General features: G+C 49.1%; 8 protein-coding genes across 8 annotated transcripts; 4 read left to right on the top strand and 4 right to left on the bottom strand.

Moving 5' to 3' along the window:
- Window positions 1–128: 128 nt before the first annotated feature.
- N7481_012779 (DXO/RAI1 family decapping nuclease) lies at window positions 129–1779 on the top strand (the record flags this gene model as incomplete). The annotated part of the gene is made up of 7 exons (XM_057271998.1): window positions 129–203; window positions 276–518; window positions 611–700; window positions 764–929; window positions 1014–1184; window positions 1263–1562; window positions 1628–1779. 7 exons carry the CDS (start codon window positions 129–131, stop codon window positions 1777–1779), a joined length of 1197 nt encoding a protein of 398 aa, XP_057116186.1.
- A 77-nt stretch (window positions 1780–1856) lies between these two features.
- On the bottom strand, window positions 1857–3374 carry N7481_012778 (tRNA dimethylallyltransferase; the record flags this gene model as incomplete). The annotated part of the gene is made up of 2 exons (XM_057271997.1): window positions 1857–3230; window positions 3324–3374. The coding sequence occupies 2 exons, from the start codon at window positions 3372–3374 to the stop codon at window positions 1857–1859; spliced, it is 1425 nt and encodes a 474-aa protein (XP_057116185.1).
- A 325-nt stretch (window positions 3375–3699) lies between these two features.
- Window positions 3700–4606, top strand: N7481_012777 (putative ABC transporter; the record flags this gene model as incomplete). The annotated part of the gene is made up of 2 exons (XM_057271996.1): window positions 3700–3835; window positions 3897–4606. 2 exons carry the CDS (start codon window positions 3700–3702, stop codon window positions 4604–4606), a joined length of 846 nt encoding a protein of 281 aa, XP_057116184.1.
- Window positions 4607–5074: 468 nt separating this feature from the next.
- N7481_012776 (Elongator subunit ELP2) lies at window positions 5075–7574 on the bottom strand (the record flags this gene model as incomplete). Its single annotated transcript, XM_057271995.1, has 2 exons — window positions 5075–7378; window positions 7446–7574. 2 exons carry the CDS (start codon window positions 7572–7574, stop codon window positions 5075–5077), a joined length of 2433 nt encoding a protein of 810 aa, XP_057116183.1.
- A 276-nt stretch (window positions 7575–7850) lies between these two features.
- Window positions 7851–8303, top strand: N7481_012775 (ubiquitin-related modifier 1; the record flags this gene model as incomplete). The annotated part of the gene is made up of 2 exons (XM_057271994.1): window positions 7851–8128; window positions 8186–8303. 2 exons carry the CDS (start codon window positions 7851–7853, stop codon window positions 8301–8303), a joined length of 396 nt encoding a protein of 131 aa, XP_057116182.1.
- A 148-nt stretch (window positions 8304–8451) lies between these two features.
- On the bottom strand, window positions 8452–10697 carry N7481_012774 (bifunctional fructose-2,6-bisphosphate 2-phosphatase/6-phosphofructo-2-kinase; the record flags this gene model as incomplete). Its single annotated transcript, XM_057271993.1, has 10 exons — window positions 8452–8706; window positions 8766–8942; window positions 9002–9376; window positions 9442–9561; window positions 9610–9717; window positions 9778–9858; window positions 9914–10083; window positions 10145–10278; window positions 10342–10530; window positions 10684–10697. The coding sequence occupies 10 exons, from the start codon at window positions 10695–10697 to the stop codon at window positions 8452–8454; spliced, it is 1623 nt and encodes a 540-aa protein (XP_057116181.1).
- A 734-nt stretch (window positions 10698–11431) lies between these two features.
- Window positions 11432–12650, top strand: tom40 (TOM complex pore protein TOM40; the record flags this gene model as incomplete). The annotated part of the gene is made up of 3 exons (XM_057271992.1): window positions 11432–11743; window positions 11830–12477; window positions 12543–12650. 3 exons carry the CDS (start codon window positions 11432–11434, stop codon window positions 12648–12650), a joined length of 1068 nt encoding a protein of 355 aa, XP_057116180.1.
- Window positions 12651–14150: 1500 nt separating this feature from the next.
- Window positions 14151–14544, bottom strand: N7481_012772 (uncharacterized protein; the record flags this gene model as incomplete). The annotated part of the gene is made up of 2 exons (XM_057271991.1): window positions 14151–14452; window positions 14478–14544. The coding sequence occupies 2 exons, from the start codon at window positions 14542–14544 to the stop codon at window positions 14151–14153; spliced, it is 369 nt and encodes a 122-aa protein (XP_057116179.1).
- Between the last annotated feature and the right edge of the window lie 6178 nt (window positions 14545–20722).

Here is a 20722-nt window from a genome sequence, read left to right as displayed (position 1 = left end):
AGTCTCCTATGCGCGCCGACTAGTGAACCATTCTCACGAATCAAGCGCTGGGAACAGCGCTGCTTTGCATCTCTGGCTGGCCACGATCCATACCCCGATCTCACTAGCTCCCACCACCAAATCCAGCCATGAGCCAGGCTACTTTCAACATTCAACCGGTGAACCGCTTCGGCGGGCAGGGCACTACAATTCGGCGGCCCAGGGTAGGTGGTGTCCTTTATCCAAAGAAAAAGTTTGGTTATGTCAATATGTTAATAAATCCGTGGAATTATTAGGAAGTAACATGTTTCTCATATGACCGTGATCGTCAATTCATGTTGGGAGATAGTTCTCTGGCCTATTATTACCCGCCAAGTCTTCCAGCAGATCTGAATATCGGCTTTGAGACCTTTCAAAAGCTCAACGATGCTGCGGATGAGCATCTGGATGCTTTACTCGATACTATCGTTGCTCTCGAGAGGGATACGGAAAAGAAATGCGAAACTGATATCATTACCTGGCGAGGGATGATGACGAAGGTAAGATGCGATGCAGTTGGTCGTACTACGTGAACTCTATGCTAATTGTTCGTGTACTATACAGATCATGGCTGCTCCTTTTAATATGTCAGATGGGTATGTTATGCAATTTACGGGAACCGTTCTTTACTCACATAGTCCATTTCATATCTAGTTTTGAGATGAACGCGACATGTTTCCAGGTAAGACCAACTAACTCCCCTGCAACACTTACCCTATTTGGGTCCTGGCTAACTTGGCTCTAGGGTACAATGTACGATATTCTTCCCCTTCCAGGGTTTCTAAGTTACTTTGCTGATAAAAGAAGATTCATCGAAGAGAATAATTCATACAAAAACGAGCAGAAAGAGAAACAGAAAGCTCAAAGGATGCCCCCGGGAATGGCATCTCAAGAACGCATGATGTACTGGGGTATGAAGAAATGCGGAATTCGAAATTCTTGCCACACTCCGCAGGCCGTTTCTTTGCAAGTCGCTGACCCCCATTTCATTTCAGGTTACAAGTTTGAAGTTCTTTCTGTTTTACACAAGCCTTGGGATCCTACGACACGTGCCGAGATCGAAGGTCGTCAGGATGAAGTTGTGAACAATAGTGCACAATATTGCTCTGTGGTTAAGACGGGTATGGGAAATGTACGCATGATTCTTGGGGGTGAAGTTGATGCCGGTATGTTTCTTGTCTTGCCTTCTATTCTACTACCCTTCATCATCTTTTCAGTATGCTCTGCTGACTTTCAAATCATAGTGTGGGATTGCAAACCGGAAAGGAAAGAAGACCCAATCCACTGGGTTGAACTGAAGACGTCGGCGGAAATTCGCAATGATCGCGACATGCTGAAGTATGAGCGAAAGTTACTGAAGTTCTGGGCACAGTCTTTCTTGCTCGGAGTGCCGACGATCATTGTTGGTTTTCGCGATCAGGATGGTATTGTTCGTCGTCTGGAAGAACTTGATACGGCCAGTATCCCGGGTAAAGTCAAGAAGCTTGGACGAGGATCTTGGGATGGTAATATCTGTATCAATTTTGCTGCACAATTCCTTGAATGTAAAGGACCTTCCCTCCTCTTTTGCTTCTTTAGAAACGGACATACTGACACTTCACTTTTGCAGGGTTGAAACACACCATTCAGCAGGACGGGACTTGGAGAATACGGAAGCAAGAGAAATCATCGGTCATCGAGGTGTTCAAGGTTGAAGAGTCAGGTCATGGCGATATTCTCTCCCCTGCATTCAGAGACTGGCGGTCACAAGCTCAGGCTTAATCTGTGCCTTCATAATTCTAGGTGGACCTCTTCAAAGGCCAATTTTGTACTTATTGTGGGTGGTATCTTTATAATTTTCATGTTTGCCCTTGGTCTTCGGCGCTGGCTCCAGTTGCGGGAGCCTTCTTGGCCTCCTCTAATTCTCGTTTTCGGAAATATTCATCCCGTTCTGCTTTCCTTGCCGCCGACTTGAGGCCCTTCTTGTGCGGAGAGCTAGCCAAATGGATTTTCCACTGTTCTTCGCCGGCCATGGTTTTACGGCATATATCGCAGGTGAAACATTGCGTGGCCGAATCTGGCTTTTGAACTGCTTGGTCTTCTTTGGCGCCGAGGACGGTATTCGCAAGCTCCGAGAGAGACTTAGGGTCGGGCGTGCTCTTGCCGTGGAGCATTGACTGGACAAGATTCTCAGATGGCTCTGTAATGCAGGATTTCCAGTCGGCGACGTTGCTGCTATCAAGAAGGTACAGGCGATGTGTCATTCCTGCATCAGACATGGCTTTCCATAGTTTATTTCTGATCCATTTGATTTGGGACCGGCCATATTGGCGCGTGGCAGTTCTGATCGATTCGATGCAATTCTTTTTGAGAGTTTCAAGTTCTTCTCCGCTCATCTTGGTTTCGGCTTCTTGGAGGGCCGAGAAATAGGGCGCAAGCTCTTTGAACCCAATTGATACCCAGACGCCGCGGGTCATGTCCACCTCAATGCCCTCTGATTGTTTCTGTTGTATATAATCAAACATAGTCTTGGCTTCTGACATCAATCCCATCTTCAGCATATCATCAACACGACCATTCAGCCGTGTATTGAGAATCTCCTTTTCGGCATGTACCCAGAAGATCATGGTGTTGTCAAACCGCAGCAGTCCTTCGTCATTACTAACAGCCTCCTTTTTCATGACTTGCTGCTCGGCGTAAATATCCGAAGCTCGCCGTCCAGTTTGGAAGTATATCTCCAACGACCGTCGAATCTTCCGACCATCCTTCGGGTGCCACCGCTGGGCCATCACGGGATCAACCTCTCTTAGCTTCTCCATGAGCACCTCAGGTGATGAATCCAGAATAGGCCACTTTGCCGATGTTGAGGTCGAGGTTGAAGTTGAGGTTACCTCTGAAGATGATGGCTCCGGTCCGTCTTCATCCTCCGAACCCTCACCGACCAACTGATCCTTGAACAGTACCGCCTGGGTATAATAATGTGTGCCTCCGACCAAAACTGGCGTTTTCCCACGTGCTCGAATTTCGTCGATAAGCCGGAGAGCTTCGCTTTTGAATTGACTGATGCGCCATGCTTCCTCCTCCAGATTTACACAACTCAGCAGGTGGTGGGGAATGCCGTTTCGCTCCTCGACGGGGATCTGATTCGTAATGATCGGGAGGCCGCGGTACATTTGCATCGCATCGCCGTTGATAATTTCGCCGTTAAATCGACAGGCTAGATCTACCGCGAGCTGGCTGTAGCTATTAGCGTGGTTCCCATGTTTGCGTGCGACAAGAGATAGGATTGGATGGAGGGGTATTCATCCCATAGGGTTTGTTATTACCTTGGACTTGCCAGTGCCCGTTGCACCAACGACTGCTATGAGGGGATCCATGACTGCTGATGCTTTATGACGGAGCCAGAATGATCGGAGGAACGGGAGCATCCCGCGCTCATCTCATCCTCCAAAATTGTGAGATTCTGGAGAAGTTGGAGAAGTTGGAGACGGCAGAAAAAAAGTGTCGTGTTATCGCAAATCGCAATCGCAATGGCAAGGGCACCTTACCTCATCCGGGGCCACTCCCGCGTGCCCGCACTAGCAACACCCCAGTTTAGTTTCTTTATTCCCGTGTGACTCAATATTACTGCCTGTGTTGGGTTCTCCTTTTTTCTTCTTTTCTGATCATATTCCTTCCAAAGCTGCCCAGGTTTTGTCCGATATGGCGCCGTCATCCACTGCCCAAGCCCCATCCATCGAGGTGCAGAACCTCTCTTATAAATTCCAAGATGGGTCTGCGGGGCTCCAAGATGTGCAATTGAGTCTTCCACCAGGTAGCCGAACGCTGCTAATCGGCGGTAAGTAATTCTCCAAGGGTTCCGAGTCACTATTATATAGTATCTAATACATGATTTCCAGCCAACGGAGCCGGCAAAACCACTTTGCTCCGCCTAGTCTCAGGAAAACGCCTAGCACCCAACGACACAATTTCCGTGGGAGGCAAAGACCCCTTCAAAGAAGGCCTGGAGGGAGTCACCTACCTCGGCGTAGAATGGGTACTGAACAGCATCGTTCGCACCGACATCGACGTGCCAACCTTACTATCCTCTGTGGGCGGCGATGTCTACACAGAACGTCGTGACGAACTAGTCGATATCCTCGACATCGATCTGAGCTGGCGCATGCACGCTGTTTCGGACGGTGAACGCCGTCGTGTCCAGCTAGCTATGGGTCTTCTGCGACCCTGGCAGGTCCTTCTCCTTGATGAGATCACTGTCGATTTGGATCTATTGTCTAGAAGCAATTTCCTCGCTTTCCTGAAGCGTGAGACGGAGACGCGTGCTTGCACTATTGTTTATGCTACGCATATTCTGGACAATCTGGCGCAGTGGCCGACTCATTTGGCGCATATGCATTTGGGTAAGGTTAAGGCGTGGGGACCCGTTGAACAATTCTATCAGGAAATTCCGCAGTGGACTTCTGAGAATAGTCGGCTTGGTGAGTTGGTTCTTAAATGGTTGAAGGAGGATCTTGATGCTCGGGGCCCGCGGAAGGGTCGGCCAGCGGAGGGGAAAACTTACGAATCTCTTGAGGGACTGGGAGGTTATGGACTTGAGAAGCACAGTTAAAAAAATAACTTGACTGCTCTGGTTCACCTTTTACTTTTGTTTTTGTTTTTGTTTCTTGTGCTTTGTTCACTCTTCCGGCACCGATTTGAGGAAGTCTTTTAACATTATGCCGTTCAACAATCATCGGGTTCAACAACCTGGCATGGGTGGGGTTTTGCGGGTATCTGAAATCTACAGGATAGATTTATTCAACATCAGGAGTTTTTCAACCAGGACTCCATAGAAGGGTTATGTTCATGAATATACGAAAAGGTTCGGCAGCATGGATGGCCGAGAAGTGGGAAACTTTCTTTCAACCGATAGCGAAACCTACTTATACATGTGACAAATATTCCAATGCAATATCTGATCAATTTTTGAGTATTCCTGCTACCTTTTACTTTTCACTTGATAACTTTATAACTTTTCATTGTAAAGAGCCACAGAGGATGATTTATCCCCTGGATTTGATATTGAGGTAAATATGGATCATGAGAGTATGTTCGAAATGGTGTATATGCGTGCCGAAGTGTCTTCACTAGCGACAGCAAGTTCAAACTGCGTCTTGCTATTGGCCTCCTCCGTTGTCACTGGTCGCCAAGCTAGTTGTGTGATCGCCCTTGAGGGCGCAATGGTGCTATCGATATTCACCACAAGTTGTGCTTCCAGGCTATCAACAGCGATTCGGTGGATAGAAAGCGCCCCGGTATCCTCTCCAGCAGCAAGAATGAACGAGTCCTGATAAACAGCAGGCAGGAACTCAATAGCCGACACGGGCGATGTCAACGCAATTGTCGATTTGCAGATGAAAGTTCCGTCCCCAGACCTTTGCCAGAGTTTAACAGATTTGTCACGTCCAGCCGTAGCAAAGATATAATCCGAGGTCGAGGTTTTTGGGGCCCATGCTGCTCCCAGAATCATTCGAGAGTGACCCTTGGGGTTCGAGGCCAGATTAGTGAACAGGGTTGCGTCCTGCTCACTACGTTCGAAGACGGCCCATTGGCGGTCTCGGCCCACACTGAGAAGATACTTGTCGTCGTCGGAGAAGGATAGGTCGTAAATTGTTAGGGAGTGGGCTGTCAGAGAGGGTTTAATCTCATGCCAGTCCGATGTATCATACAATCGAATGACAGCGTGATCAAGAGAGGTAGCCTTGCAGGCCGTGGCAATGACCTTTCGGTCGTGACTAACCGCAACGGCTGAAATTTCATAACCGTGACCGTAGAGCTTTTCGTGTTCCGGCCACAGCGTATGTCGGGAGAGGTGGTCTTCTAGAGGTGGGGTGTCTGTGACCATAGATGCTGCGGCGGCGGCGGCGGAGCCTCCGCCTCCTCCTTCCTCGTCTTCTTCAACGGGAGCCTCGTCTCCTTGCGCTTTGTTCGAGAGACCAAGCACAGGAATTTCAGCAGTGTCAGGGAGCTCCTCCTTAGAGGTTTGTTTGAAACCGGTCAGTCTCTCCAGCAGCTCGGCAGTTTGTTTCGGCTCGTTGAAAACACGCAATAACTTTTCGTCTGCTCCAGACACGAATTGCAATGGGCCCAATGTATCGACGCAGTTCAGGTCGTATCCATGAATCTGGGGTCGGGCAAATTCGTGCCACGATCGTTTCTCGTCGCGCAGCCATTGAGCATGTAGACGAGTCGTTTGATCTGCACTAGTGGAGAGCAAATAGCCACCACTGGGTTCCCACTTAACACCATTGACTGAGCGCACGTGTCCGGAAATGCCAAAGTGCTGCACCCAAATATCTGCTTCGGCATCATGTCGCCAGGCTCTCCAGCTGCCGGTTCGGCCAAGGCTTACAACCCGTTTGCCATCTGGAGACCAAAGTCCAATCCAGAAACCACCCGCACTTCCAGTTGCTGTTGTTGCGCCTTTTTGCACGCTAATCTCACCCATTCGCTCTACTGACATCCACACACCTGATGCCGTGTCTTGCTCCCAGATTGTGACTGTGTTGTCGGCAGACGCTGTAAGAAGTTGCGAGCGTGTTGGGTCTGGGTTCCACGCCGTAGTGTAAATCCAGTCTTCATTTCCGAACAGAAGAGCTTCAAAGGTAACCGTATATTTCGATCCATTCGCTTCAAATTCATGCGCCTTATTGGAGAGTGTAGGCTCCATTCCACCCAGTAGCGGGTCAGCATCATCAATAGGAGCAGCGACGTCCGCTTCACCCCGACGCAACCGCCACAGACGGATATATTTGTCCTGGCTGGCGGAAGCTAGTAGGAGGTCGTTGTTGTCGTTCTGCTTGTCCTGAGTAAAAGAAAGAGACCTGACCCAAGCTTCGTGTCCAGATAGAATAGCACGACGCTGGAAAATGGGCTTGTTGACGGACGCTTCTGCGACGTAAATCTGCACCTTGGTCGTGGTACCGGCAACCGCTAATACTAGTGGACCACCTTTGACGTCGTTCTCGAGAGTTCGCAGGGCCAGAGTCAATGGGAAGAATCGAGGCGTCATCGTAATGGTATCGAGCAGCTCCGACTTCAGTTCATCCTGCGCATTGATTCTCCAAATGCGAACCGTTCCATCTGCGGCACCCGATGCAATGATATCACTCCCGTCTGCTACGGCTATCGCGTTCACGGAACTCGTATGACCGGCGAGTGTAGATAGATGGGTATAATTTCGCGAATTGGTCGGATCTTGGCGCCATAGTCGAATTGTGTGATCAACGGAGCCGGTAATGATCAATCTCGCCCCGGAGGAGGGGCATGTGTAAAATTTAACGACGCTGACTTTGTCGGTGTGCCCAACTAGTAGGGCGTAGACACCTCGTTGGGAGGATTCCTACAGTAACTGTTAGGTCCACATTTCATGTCGTAGACAACTTCCTTGGACTCAATCAAGAACTTACCAGAGGTTCCCACAAGGCGACATTATTGTCCGCTCCATAGGCAAGCACTCCGGACTGGACGTCCCAATCCGCAGCGCCGGGGTGTCTGTTTCCACCGACACTGATATAGTCTGTTGCAACAGACGCCATGGTTTGTAAGGACCCGAATCCACTGCGCAGGAAGTGCAGTTGACGTTAACTCTAGCAGTGGCGGGGAAAAGAGCTGTCGCAAAAGATAATTGTAAGGTGGAATTGGCGCCGCTTATCGATAAGTTCTTCCGCCCTGGGAATTTGAGAGCCCCTCCTCCGCCTCGCCGCAACTCCCTTCCTATTCCAATCCCTCCTCACCTTGAATCTTGACGAAAGTGAGACGCCAGAACCTGATATAAACAGAGCTACTTGGCTTTATTTCGATCTGAAAAAACTATGGCCAATTCTACCAACGACGGCGCGGCCGCCACCGTTTCAATTACCGTCGAGTTCACGTACCGTTCCCGCAATGTCCCAGATTACTTGCAGCCTCTAACCAAATCTAATAGTGGTGGACTCGAAATTCTGTTTTCCAATGAGCGCAAACACACTATCACACTCCCGGCCCGTCTAGACGATGCAAGCCAGCCGACAATTGCATACCTACTTCAACACCTAGTGGACAATCTCATGAAGGACGACAGGAAGGAACTTTTTATCATGGAAGACAATGTGTATGCGCGATCTATACCCCCTCCCGGAAATTATATCACAGACTTATGATTTGACAGCCGACCTGGAATTCTTGTCCTGATCAACGACGCCGACTGGGAGCTAGAGGGCGAGGAGAACTATGAGCTTCAACAAGGGGATAACATTGTATTCGTTTCAACTCTGCATGGAGGCTAGATCGGCATGATATTAAAAAACGCATTGACGATATCTGGAAGAATTTATTGCTATCAAAGATGTGCTCAAGACACGAGAAAGGAAGTTTAGCCCGAGGCCGTGTCATGCCAAGAGTGAGAGAGATCCCATCCTTCGATGTGAATGATTCCTACACAACATCTTCAACATGCTGCTGGGAGATCCTTTCAGGCTCGCGAGGGGTACGAATTCCACTCGGAGTACGGAAACCACTCTGGGGCGTTCCCTGGCCATCTGGTGGGCTTCCTAGGCCCTGGATAGGAGACACCATGCCGCTTGGGGGCACTGGGATCTTCAAATCCTCAGGCGATGCGGGTATGATCTCTTCTGGAAGGTCCGGGATATGAATTCGGCTTGCCTCGTTTTGGTAGCTTTCGGGAATGATCTTTAATATAGTTTGTTAGCCACTGAATTGAACAAGACATGATTGAGTGCACGGTATACCTCAATTATTTCATCACGAGGGAACTCAAGGAAAGGAATATCGGCAGCATTACAGGCCATGAGATAGCCATATAAGACGCGCAGTACACTTTCGTGAGCAATAATGAGCAAGTCATTATCTTCTCGCTCGAGTTCGAGAATAATCGGTTCAAGGCGGACAGCCAAGTCATGGTAGGACTGATGGGGGTTAGCCAGCGGGTCGGTAATTTATCATAGTCGACAATTCGTATTCATACCTCTGCACGGGGGTAGCGATGGTGGTAAGGATCCAGCTCATGCTTCGCAACTTCATCGGCGAACTCGGCCCGAATCTTGTTCTCTGACATTTTCTCGCAGACCCCTGGGTTGAGCTGGCTCATCTGGGACCGTTGTCGAACTTTGTAGCCCCTCTCATAGAGGTATCTCGCAGTTTCCACAGTTCGGCGCCTGGTTGATGTCCAAACTTTCAAAGGTCGGAGTTCGTAACCCGATTCGCCTCGATCGATCATCGCTTGTTTCTCTGATTCTCGGTGGGCCATCAAGCATTCAGTCATCTTTTTAGCATAATCCTCCCCTTGGTCGGACAGGGAGGCATCCGCTTTGTACGAGTCTGCATCAAGCGAAACACCAGCCTAAATTTGCGATTAGAACATCCGAAATGTGTACACGTATGGTTCAATCTGGAGGAATCCCATACCCGTGCAAAATAAGTTCTCCTGGATTTGATGTGAAGGTTCAAAAGATAGAAGACGATCCGATTGGACAAATATCCAAAGCTTCGGTTATTCACAATGAGTCTCTCGCCAGCATTCATCATCTGCATTCCTTTAGTTAAACGACTTGATAAGTGATCGAGAATGCAAACCTTGATGTAGTTCAAATCCTTCTCCTCCATAGTTTGGAATTGAGGAATGCGCGATGATATGCGAGTGAGGTAATGCTTAACAGCATCCTCCGGAGTCCATGAAACGTACTGCAATGTTTGTGAGCTCTTTGTACAAAATTCCATCTTGATGGTCCAGGTTCCACTCACATCGGGGGACGAAATCTTAACTCGACGGACATTCTCCTCAATAATCTTCTCGTCGTCACACCATGACTCGATGAAAAGCGTCTGCGTATTATTGTCAATATCATAGCACCGAGCTAGAAAGCAAATCACGGTTTACCTCGATGTCGTGTTTTGCAAATTCTTTGGCAAGCGAGCGCCGTCCCGAAGCGAGAGGGTTCACAGCATCATAAATGGCAATTTGGCCGTTTTCGTGGTTCAAAAAGTGGTAGATGTCTTCTCGGCATTTTCGCACGATTTTCTGGCGTAGGAGAACGGAAGAAGCGGTGGCTAAGGCACAGTTAATATCGTAATCTATCTAGATCAAGATGGGTCTAGGGGGACCACTTACCATTCACATAGAAATAATCATCAGGCATATCCTCACCAAAAGGGATAGTAGCACGGCGGTAATCGCCGAGATGGAATATCCTGGTTTTGACTCCAAGCCATCTTAGATACCGTGCCAGGGCCACAGACATATGCCTATTGTTTTTCAAGTGTCAGAAAAGTAAAATCCAAATGTCGGGGTGGTAAAGTTAAACGTACGTCTTTCCTCTTGCGGGTAGCCCTACTGTGATGATCACGATTCGACCGGAGTGGAAAAGTCGGCCGGACTCAGTGCTGTACAGCTGAGCTGGGGCAAGGTCGGCCTTTTCAGGCAGATCGTGAATCGCATCGACGAAGATTGAAGACTTGCGCCGGAATTGCGGCGAGTTGGCCACGATTTCCGCGGTGCTGGTTGACGTCAGTTATGTGTCGAACGAAGAGCCTGCTTTCCTGACGCAGTTTCAATCGCTAGGAAAACGGATATAGCATTCAATCAAGAAGCTGCGTGTACGTAGCGAGCGGCTTCCAGTCCCGCATATAACAATGAAAGAGTGGACTTACAGTAAGGTATCCATGATGGCGGGGCTGAAGAGGACTGAACCGGGAAACCAGCGGTGGGGGTCACTTTGAGATACGATATATCGGAGTGCTGCACCGGTACAAGCAGTAGTAAGAGTAGAAATTACTCGCAGCCTTCCAAAGGGCCAGGTCTTTCCGCGATGGGAGGAAAGTTAGGGGGATGAAAGCAAGGCACGAATGAAGGCGGTCCAGGCAATCACGGTGAGTAGATATCAGGCGGACCCATATAATTCGTCGTGTCCCCCAAAAAACAGGGTAAAATAAAGAACCATGTACAATTCAACAGCCACAACTATTTTCCAAATGCAAATTTGGTATAACAGATCGGTATTTATTATTCTACGGAGCTTAACATTCAAGAAAAAAACCCCTTTTTCCCAACTTCTTTCATGTTATTCGGTTTCCCCATAGTTCACCACCCCGAGAAGCTCCGGCTTACCTAAGAATCCGGCGGGCGGCAGCGGCCAAAAGCGCGGAGGAAGGAACTGGCATTTTTCACGGGAAGACTTCAGCTCCGCTTCATCCAAACCAATCCCCCGACTCCCCCGAGCGGTTCAATAACAGCTCTTTCCCAATTTCTACCTGATTTGTGACGTTCGCTCGTCCCAAATCTATCGGACCGATCTCAATTACTCTCCCTTAACGCCTTGATTGTCCTTTTTCCGCAACCTCTCCGTTGAACGGCATCGCGTGACGACACCTGTATAATCTCTACCTCTCCAATCACAAAATGTCCGATATTTCATCATCTCTCGGTTTCGTGACCGAGAACCCTGCCATGGCCGCGATCAAGGATGCATGCAACTCCTTCTCTGAGCGGAGGGCGTTGCTCAACCTGCCCAACCCGGGCACCGTGGATAACATCGCGAGGGAGGTGCAAAAGGAGGTTCTTCTGTCCAACTTCATGTTCACAGGTCTTCGCGCCGACTTGACCAAGGTCTTTGGCATGAATCCTCTCTTCCGTGTTTCCCACGCGTTCTCCATGGGTTCTTCCGGTAACCTGCCCCCATACGCCTTCTCCGCCATGTACGGAAGCCCCAAGGTAAGCAAATTTCATCTCAACTTGCGTGTCAACGCGATCATCTTTGATCCGAGAGTCTAACTGGTTGTTTTTTTTCTACCCATTAGATCTTCATGCAAGGTAACCTCGGCAGCGATGGTACCCTCTCCGCCGTCTACAACTACCGCTGGAACCAGGCTCTGGTTACCAAGACCAACGCCCAGGTCATGGCCGGTAGCACCCAAGGCCTTCTCCAGATTGACAACGACTACACTGGCGCCGACTTCTCTGCCTCTCTGAAGGCCTTCAACCCTTCTGTCTTCGAGGGCGGTCTGACCGGTATCTTCGTTGGTAGCTACCTCCAGTCCATCACACCCGGTCTGGCTCTTGGTTTCGAGGCTATCTGGCAACGCCAGGGCATGACCGCTCGCCCCGAGACTGCTCTGTCCTACTGCGCCAAGTACAAGGGTGACGACTGGATCGGTACCGCTCAGCTTCAGGCCCAGGGCACTTTCGCCGCTACCTACTGGCGCAAGCTCTCCGAGCGCGTTGAGGCCGGTGTCGATATGAACCTCCAGTTCGCCCCCAGCCCTGCCGCTATGATGATGGGTGGTCCCAGCCGTGACGGTACTACCTCCATCGGTGCCAAGTACGACTTCCGCGCCTCTTCTTTCCGTGCTCAGGTCGACAGCACCGGTAAGGTCAGCTGCCTGCTTGAGAAGCGCATTGCCATGCCCATCTCTCTGAGCTTCGCTGGTGAGATTGACCAGGCCAAGGTACGAATATTCCCAGCAACTTCTCTCTTACCCATCAACATGAATGCTAATTGTGTGTCTTATAGCAAACGGCCAAGGTCGGCCTTGCCGTCTCTCTGGAGATCGCCGGCGAGGAGCTGATGGAGCAGCAGGAGAATGCTGACCCCGCCAGCATGGTCCCCCCTCCCTTCTAAACTCCTCTCCTCGTCTCATCGAGATCTTTCTCTTCTCAAGATTGGTGCATCACTTGACCAGCACCTCTCGAGCTAATCACCTTTCGACCTCTCTGTTTTATTAGTTATTCGCTCTCCCCCTCCCCCCAATGTCTGGAATGGCATGGCATGTCACTTTTCCTCGGTATATCCCCTTGTCTCGGGTTGCTGGTGTAGGCGGCAGTTGTTTGGCGCCATGGAGATTCCAAATGTTTGTTCTTTTCTGTATAGATTCACACTCCGTTTTCCCTTTCTGGTGGGCCTTACTCTCTCCACCCGGCATTTCAACCCCGCATCTCCCGGCAATCTGTTGGTCCGTATCTTTGTTTATCTCGTTATGTGATGTTATTCAATGGTCATATGTGGCCGAAATCGTGAGGGTCAGTTGCAATGCGGGAGGCTTGGTGGATGCCTCGGGTGTTGTGGTTATGGTTTCTTTGCATCATAGACGGACCAATGTAAAACAATCTTTTTTCGACTTAATCTGATTCAACGTATGACTTGAGGCATATCAAACTTGTAGTTAAAAAAAAAAGAGTAGTACCACGACGCTGCGACTGGTAATGGTGGCTGTTACGAAGCTAAAAGACTTCTTGGTAACCTAAAGAGCTACTAGCGGCTACCTTGGTATGTAGTATATGGCTATTCCATGAGGGCAAAGTTAAACTTTGCAAGGAGACAATCGATGAAAGAATAACAATTGTGATTCACTATATTCCATATCACTAGGTCCTTCAGAACTTTAAATTGAAGCATGCCCCAAAAGCCCAAGACTCAAGGCCTTCTTCCGATCTTTGTTTTCATATATTCAATCAATCTACATGTCATCATAGGCTCGATAGGCTCGTCAATGAACACGTATAAACAATCATTCCGCTCCAACAAGAAACGTACGCACGCACAACATCATCCATTTCGAGCATCGTGCCTCCCAAAATGATCGATGGACTGTGGATTGATGGACTGCAGAGAATGCGGATTGATCCTGCTCGTGTCATATGTTCTATGCTGAGAGGGATAACTCCATGGACGTTAAACTTTCTTTTATCCACGCCCTGCCAATGATCAATGGAAGTCCGTATTAGTGTCTGCCATTCAACTGTTTGATCAGTCCCCGTCGAACAGGGTCATGGAATTCGGAAAATATATTGTGTTTGTCGATTTCCATGCTGTCAACAAGGTCAAGGTCGAGGACGTAAGCCAAGGGGGGGTGATAGCGGCCCGTAATGGGCTCCCTGCAGGATCGTGGTCTCGTCGACGAAAGACAGTGGAGGATGGGGGATGGTCGATGGGAAATGTAACTGCAGTTGATGAGATGTACGCAAGCCAGAGCAGTTTCTCCATGGGATGCTTGACAGTGCTCCGTACCAGAGTGATAGTCCAGTGGCCCACAGCATCTTCTTTGGCAAGTTCTCTTCGAGAGTGGGGTCTCGTAAGTCCATAATTATCTATGCATATGCATGGCTAGGTGAAGTTATTCTCTCATAAGAAGATCTTCCTTGCTCCAAGCTTACACCAATTCATTGCCTCACCATCGTCTGGATTCCAGACTTGGAAATCGTGCGAGTCACAACCAGGTCGCTTGAAAATAAGGATAGCTCTCCCAGGCCAAGCATGCTCCATTGCAGTTCCGAATGAGGTTGAGGTATGCTTTCCAGGGCCAAATAGATTGACATGATTACTCTCAACGATAACCTCCATGAAGAGGAATGATGCGTAGACGTGAGCATTGTGGGGCATGCCTCGGTAGAGTTGGTTCTCGTTGAATAAGTCAGGGTAAGAATCTTGAAGGCATTTCCGTTATCATACTGAGGAGAATTTCCTTGGCTTTCTTCTCTTGTTCGTTCGCACCGATCCTGTTTGACGGCTCATTCATGGCGTGAATCAGTCATAAACATCTGCCTTTCCTTCCGGATGTCTTTTTTGTCGAGATTTGTCGATATCCTCCATCGCGAGATCATCCTCAACGTGCACCGAAGGTCCTCTGACAATCGGGTGGCATCTTCGGCCATCCAACACCAGTCCAAGCATGGCATTAATGCGTGCACGCACTTGTGCGGCCTTGGCCGAGTTCTCATCAGCCTTGCACACCAGGGTTCATGGGAAAGCCCGAAATATTCGGGTGTGACTTTGCGGCTGCAGAAAAGAAGTTTCTCCCATAGTGGGAGGTCCAATGAGGCCCAAGTTTTGGCTTGTGAGCCACATCGGACTCCCAGTCTTGCGGGAAGTGGGAGTGAAAGCGAAAGGGCTAGGTCTCGTAATTGGAGGGCATTGTCTGATTCAATGGATGAGTAAACAAATCATTCTCAAGACAAGAAGTCACTCACTGAGTGCCCAAATAGTTTTCAGCACCGTGACAGCGACAGCAAATTCGACTGCAGTGTCGTTGAACCTTTTATATTGAGTCGAAAAATATATATCTCACGGGACATTTTAGCCCCATCAAACCCAGCCTTGTCCTTCATTGGAACAATCTTCATTCAACACAAGAGGAGATACAGCTACCCCAATGTCATCGTCCACGAAACAATCGAATCCGACTCCATCCAAGTTGCGCAGAGAAGGCTCCGAGTTAAGAGAGGGAATCTGGTCAGCAAGCAAGTATTTCGGTCGCGTGTAAGCGCTTGGATCTCTTGACAAGCATACGAGGATACGCTGGAAATGAATCACCGAGCCAAGGGGCATGAGAAAGGGATTAGGCTTGATAAGTGAAAAGATTTGTCTGACTTTGATCAGCCATGAAGAGATAACGAGATAGTTGAAGGAGGAAAAATGGAGGAAATGGGAAATCTACTTAATTACGGAGGAAAAATGCAGGGGGGGGGGGGGGCAAGAGCGTTCAAGTTATATGGAAGGCACACCCAAGGCGCAGGAGCGTTGGAGTTGCTTGGATCCCGGGCAAATGAAAGCTGTTGGAACAAACATGATGAAATTTGCAGGTCAGGAATTGGAAACATGCAGGACATCAAGAGCTGTAGTCTCTTGCTGATTGTCTATCAGCTCAGGAATAACATGTTCAAACGAAGAGCAATATCCCAAAGAAGCATATTCTACGAACTCAAACACGACCCCCAAATATCCTTTCGATATCTTCCAGACTTCATGAAGCTACTAGTACTAGTAGTTATTAATAACAAAGCGCTTGTAATTAGATATTGTCGCGTTAAGCCTGTACATGCGTTTTCTTATGACCACGTCGAGCTTGCAACCTACACATACTAGTGTGAAGAAGTAGGCTTTATGCCAGGTAATTTTCCTGCGACTTGCCACTTCATATTCAAAATTCCTAATAAGTGATATGTAATCTACCGAACGTTTGTTTCGACAGTTTGATTTTTGGGACATGCCGCAGATGTTATTGAGAGTGCCTATTGTTGAGCCCAATACGACAAAGATGACTATCATGTAATTTTGCCCAATCGCAGTTTGGCATACATATGATAAACAAAATTTATCCCCTTGTGACTCCTCCGCCAAGGCTATACAAGTCAGGTGTTGTGAGATTCCTTTGTTAGCTAGCAAAGTATTGAGTAACAGCTATTTTCTTTCACCAAGGCTGCAAATTGAGTAAGTACTACTTTACTATGGAGTACTTCATTCACACTAACTTTATCTGTAATAGTTAGTAATAATAATAGAATACCTGCACTAATACTACTAACCGACCAGTCCCAGCCCGGCACATTGTGGACAGCCCAGTTTCCGAGGCGCCGGCCGTATCACCTGACCCGCACGCACCACCTCACCCTAACGCGCCTTGTCGTGGTGCGTGTACGAGGCAACCGAGAAACCGCCCTGTATGGTCTTGGCTGTGGTGGACAATTGTGGGTCGTGGGTCTCAAGGGTGGGCTGCTGGAGACCTGCGCCCGCCAACGATGGCCCAAAGATTCCGGAGTGCAGATGTGGGCAAGGTCTTATGCATCTCCTAGGACATACGCAGAATAGGTGCAGTGCAGAGCAAACCGTTCTGTTCGGCTTCGTGGGACCTCCCCCCCTCCACCCCACCCCGCTCCCAGACCCAGCGTCTCTCTCTCGGCGGATTTCCATTTCTTTTTCTTTTTCTCTCATCCCCATTTTTTTTGCTGGTTATGTATGGGTGCTTGCTGCACATCTCCACTCGCCAGTTGAAAGGCTCGACCCAAGGTTTTACCTGTCCTGCGGGCGTACGAGTAAGCCTGGGTGGTGGTGGTAATCCCCCAGCCCCAGGGCAGGGGGCTGCCGCGCGACCACTGACTGATTTTTGCCTCCCAGTTGATTTGGTGGCTTCGGTTTATCCGCGACAGAGCAGAAAGTAGGAAAGTCACTAGCAGGGATTGTGTCTCGTGTGCTTTGTGCTAGGTATACTGCCACTGAGATATGTGGCTGGGGCATGTTCTGCAAGTTTGGGGGCGTTTTTTCCTATTTTTCCTATTTCTTTTTCTTGGCTTCACAGGAAAACTCAGGTTTCATGTACATACATCTTTCGAAGTTGATAGAAATATAAGTAATAGATTCCAATTCCCACACTATGTAACCCCCTCCCCTCCTACTTTGACATCATTCCCCGGCCGTTGACTCTCGTCCGTCCTCCGGGTTTGTCGACCTGCATTGACCTCCCGGGCCTTTCCTGCGGGGGCCACAGAGACCATCAAATGAACGGGAGGTACGGAGTACGAAGTCAACAATCGCGGATTTACAGTTTCAAGGGCGGGGGCCCGAGACCCTCCTCACCCCGGGAATCACCCAATCGTGACCGGGACTTGTTCGCCTGCGCGGTAATTTCCTCGTTTCCTTGAAATTGATTGTGGATAGTCCCACTTGGATCTGAACCCCGTTGGAAGGAGATAAATTTGAATGAATGGTTTGGGTTTAGGTGGTCGTGTGGGAAAGATGGGCGATGAGCCCCGGGTAACTAACTACTGTAGACACATGTGGAACGTGCACGTATGTACCTTGGAAATAAAGCCTGGATAATCTGTACAGTACGAATTATTGGCTAGGGCATGTCACTGTAGGGCATTTACAACATGTGACATGGCATGGGTAGTGACTAGGACTAGTAGTTACGATGTACGGAGTAAGTGCAAGGCTGCTCGTACTGCAGAGACAGACAGATGGATCGGCCAGTGACGTTATGGGCCGTGCTCCACGTTGAAGAGCCCAACATCACCCGAAAGGGTATGGGTTCTCCAATAGACGCGATACCGTTCGGAAGACCCGTGTTGGATGGAGTACATAGCATGCCTAGCGAGAGACAAATGTATTTGGATCGTCGCCAGCGATGGTAGATCTTCCCTACTAGTGTTAAACAAAACAATGGCCGGTCCTGAGGGAGAGAAGAAGAGAAAAAGAGAGAGAGAGAAAGAAAATCGGATCCCAATCTCGGGAGTACAGCCAATGAGCCGTGTCGGGAATCATGATTCGCATATTTTGGGTCGGCATTCCTCGTATGTACCTAGCTGGCCACTGCGGCCAGGCTTTGAGGCGAAATGGGAGCACAGTCCAGCACAGCACAGCACTTCGCCTTGCCCATCCATATTTGGTAATGTACGGACAATGAAATTCTAAATTCTTCGCCTCTTACGATTGTGGTATCTGGTATGTGCTTCGGGAATGTGTGATGGCCCACGTGTCTGACAAGAGGATGGATGAATGTTGCGAATTGCGAATTCGATCGTACGCTGTACCTTGTTGGTCCATGGGGAAAATAACAACTGGAACACATGCCGGGCCGTGCTGAATTGAATAGACATTCCCCCTCGGGTCCGAGCCATCGTGCATGGGAATGGGGATGCATAATTTAATTCCCATGCCGGGGCGAAACCCAGTGGTTCAGGAACACGGCACGATCGGTGCAGGGAAACGGTATGCGGGAAATTGAGGTCCACTCGGAAATGTACAGACCAGCAACGAGACGAAACATCAGCAACCGCCCAAGGAAAAAGTAATTTATTTACCCGTATCCATGGCCAGGGATTCTGGGGCCGGATTAGTATTGAACGATGGCTGGTTCGTGGCTCCGAATAAGTCGGGCCCGAACAGTCCCAGTCCAGTGTCCCGACTACGATGGATGGATGACTACGGAGTACGGAGGACGGAGTGCATATGTCAAGCAAGTAGCTAGTAAACTAGTTAGCTGACTAGCAGTGGCAGTGTTAGTACAGAGAAACTATCCAGGGTAAACTTGAAGATGAAAGGAAAGAAGACGTCACTATGGGGATGACAGCAGTGTCGCCTGACAGATGAACTGTGGCAAACTAACGGTCTGGTGATGTCGATGGCCGCAACAGGCTTTAGTGCGAGGGGAAAAGAGAGGACTAGCAGTGGCTAAAGTAAGTACCTACTAAATAGATACAGTCTATGGTTATGATGGGTTATGGATTATTGGTTATGGTTTTATGGTTCTGGCATGGTAAATACGGAGTGGTACAAGGCCCGCGAAGCTGCAGGTGCAGCACGGTCGCCTCTCAACATTAACCTTTTCAGCCAGGTGCAGTTCCATCTGCATTGCTCGAGAGGAGCTGGACCTCAACGGCCCTGACTTCCCATTATTGGATCCTTCACATCAGGGGCAGAAAAAGTTACTTCGTGAAACTTTGTAGGATTGGAGGGGGAGAGGGAGAGTGCAGAGATTTTTTTACTTTAGGTACTTTGTTTTTTTTTTCTGACCTCTGCTTAAGCTTAGGGACATATTCGCAAACTAGTCACAGAGTACCAGTATCTCCTAATCTGCTCGGGTGACGATGACAGTGACGGTGAGAGTGACGGTAACGGTTCCGGCTTGGGCCAATTCCTCAATTGCTCCAGACCGAGACATGGCCCGATGCCGAAGCACTGCTGCTGCTGCGCATCAGCTACTAGTAGGTCCCAGCTTCCCAGCTCCTAGTCCCGACTACCCAGGTACCATCCCGGTGTAGTGGCTGGAATCCCAATCATTCGGAGCGAGGCGTCGGCTGAGATCACTTTGTCCATACATGCCAAGGGGATCCCTGCACCGGGATGCTAGAATTGTCGGGGATCGACGGGCGGTGTTGGGCTGCCGGGTCCCGTTCATGCCGTATCTCGCATGGCATCAAGATCGACGAACAGATGAATCCAGTAATGGCAGATCCAATAAAAGAAAATAGAAATAAAAATTAAATAAAACTGTTTTTACGGATGTAAAGAAAAAGCAAAGCCAAGCGAGCCGCGATCGAGACCGCGAGGGCGACTCGAGTCAACTCGACAGTTTTCCGTCGGATCGGGGACTGGCCTAAGCTTCCCAAGTCAGCTGGACTCGATGACATCGTGTTGGTCACGAGGGCGGCGGGGCCAATGGCGGTGGTTCCTGAGAAAATCACGGCTGGTCACCCGACTTGCAGATATACTGTTACTATAGCCCTGGAGTAGATGGAGTCTGTAGTGACTGACAGCGTACTAGCTAGCTATACAATAGAGAACTAGTATGTATATATATACTTATAGATTTATATCTAGTATAGCTAGCACTTGACTGTTGTAGTCAATACACATAATACACAACTGTAAAATACAAGATACACTGTATGAGGGAAATCCTCCACCTCTCACTTTCATCCAATCCCGGCAGCGATGATATCATGTTCCGCCGCTAATAACGGTACGGTATTCGTTATACCGTATTTCCAGCTCGACCCTATGGTAAGCACCCAGAGAGACAAGGGAAAACCCCCCCCCCCAAGAGAATACCAGCTCCTTCTTTTAGAGGGGAAAGAGGAGGGGGAATAGGGCCAAAAAAGAGGGATGAATGGAGGAGGAAAATAGATCAGATTGGAGTATACGCTACTCTTCGCCCCTCACCAAAAATAGTCTATAAAGTGCCCCAGTGGTGAGCCTGAGCCTGAGCCTATATACAATCAATCCAATACCCGCGGAGGTTATCGTACACTGCTTCATCGCCCCTCTCTTTCTTTCTTACACCCGTAGACTCTTTACCTTGTCTGCTGCTGCCCTTCTCTCTCTCCCTCTCTTTCTCTCCCCCTCCCACACTTCATCCACTTTCTATTCCCAATCCATCCTCCCCCGTTTTTACCCCCCCATAACTACAACCATTAGCT

Source organism: Penicillium waksmanii (genome assembly GCF_028829765.1).
Source record: "Penicillium waksmanii strain IBT 27052 chromosome Unknown utg000010l:1.0-3698451.0:1.0-3701458.0, whole genome shotgun sequence".
Taxonomy (NCBI): domain Eukaryota; kingdom Fungi; phylum Ascomycota; class Eurotiomycetes; order Eurotiales; family Aspergillaceae; genus Penicillium; species Penicillium waksmanii.
This window is presented reverse-complemented; position numbering and strand designations above follow the sequence as displayed.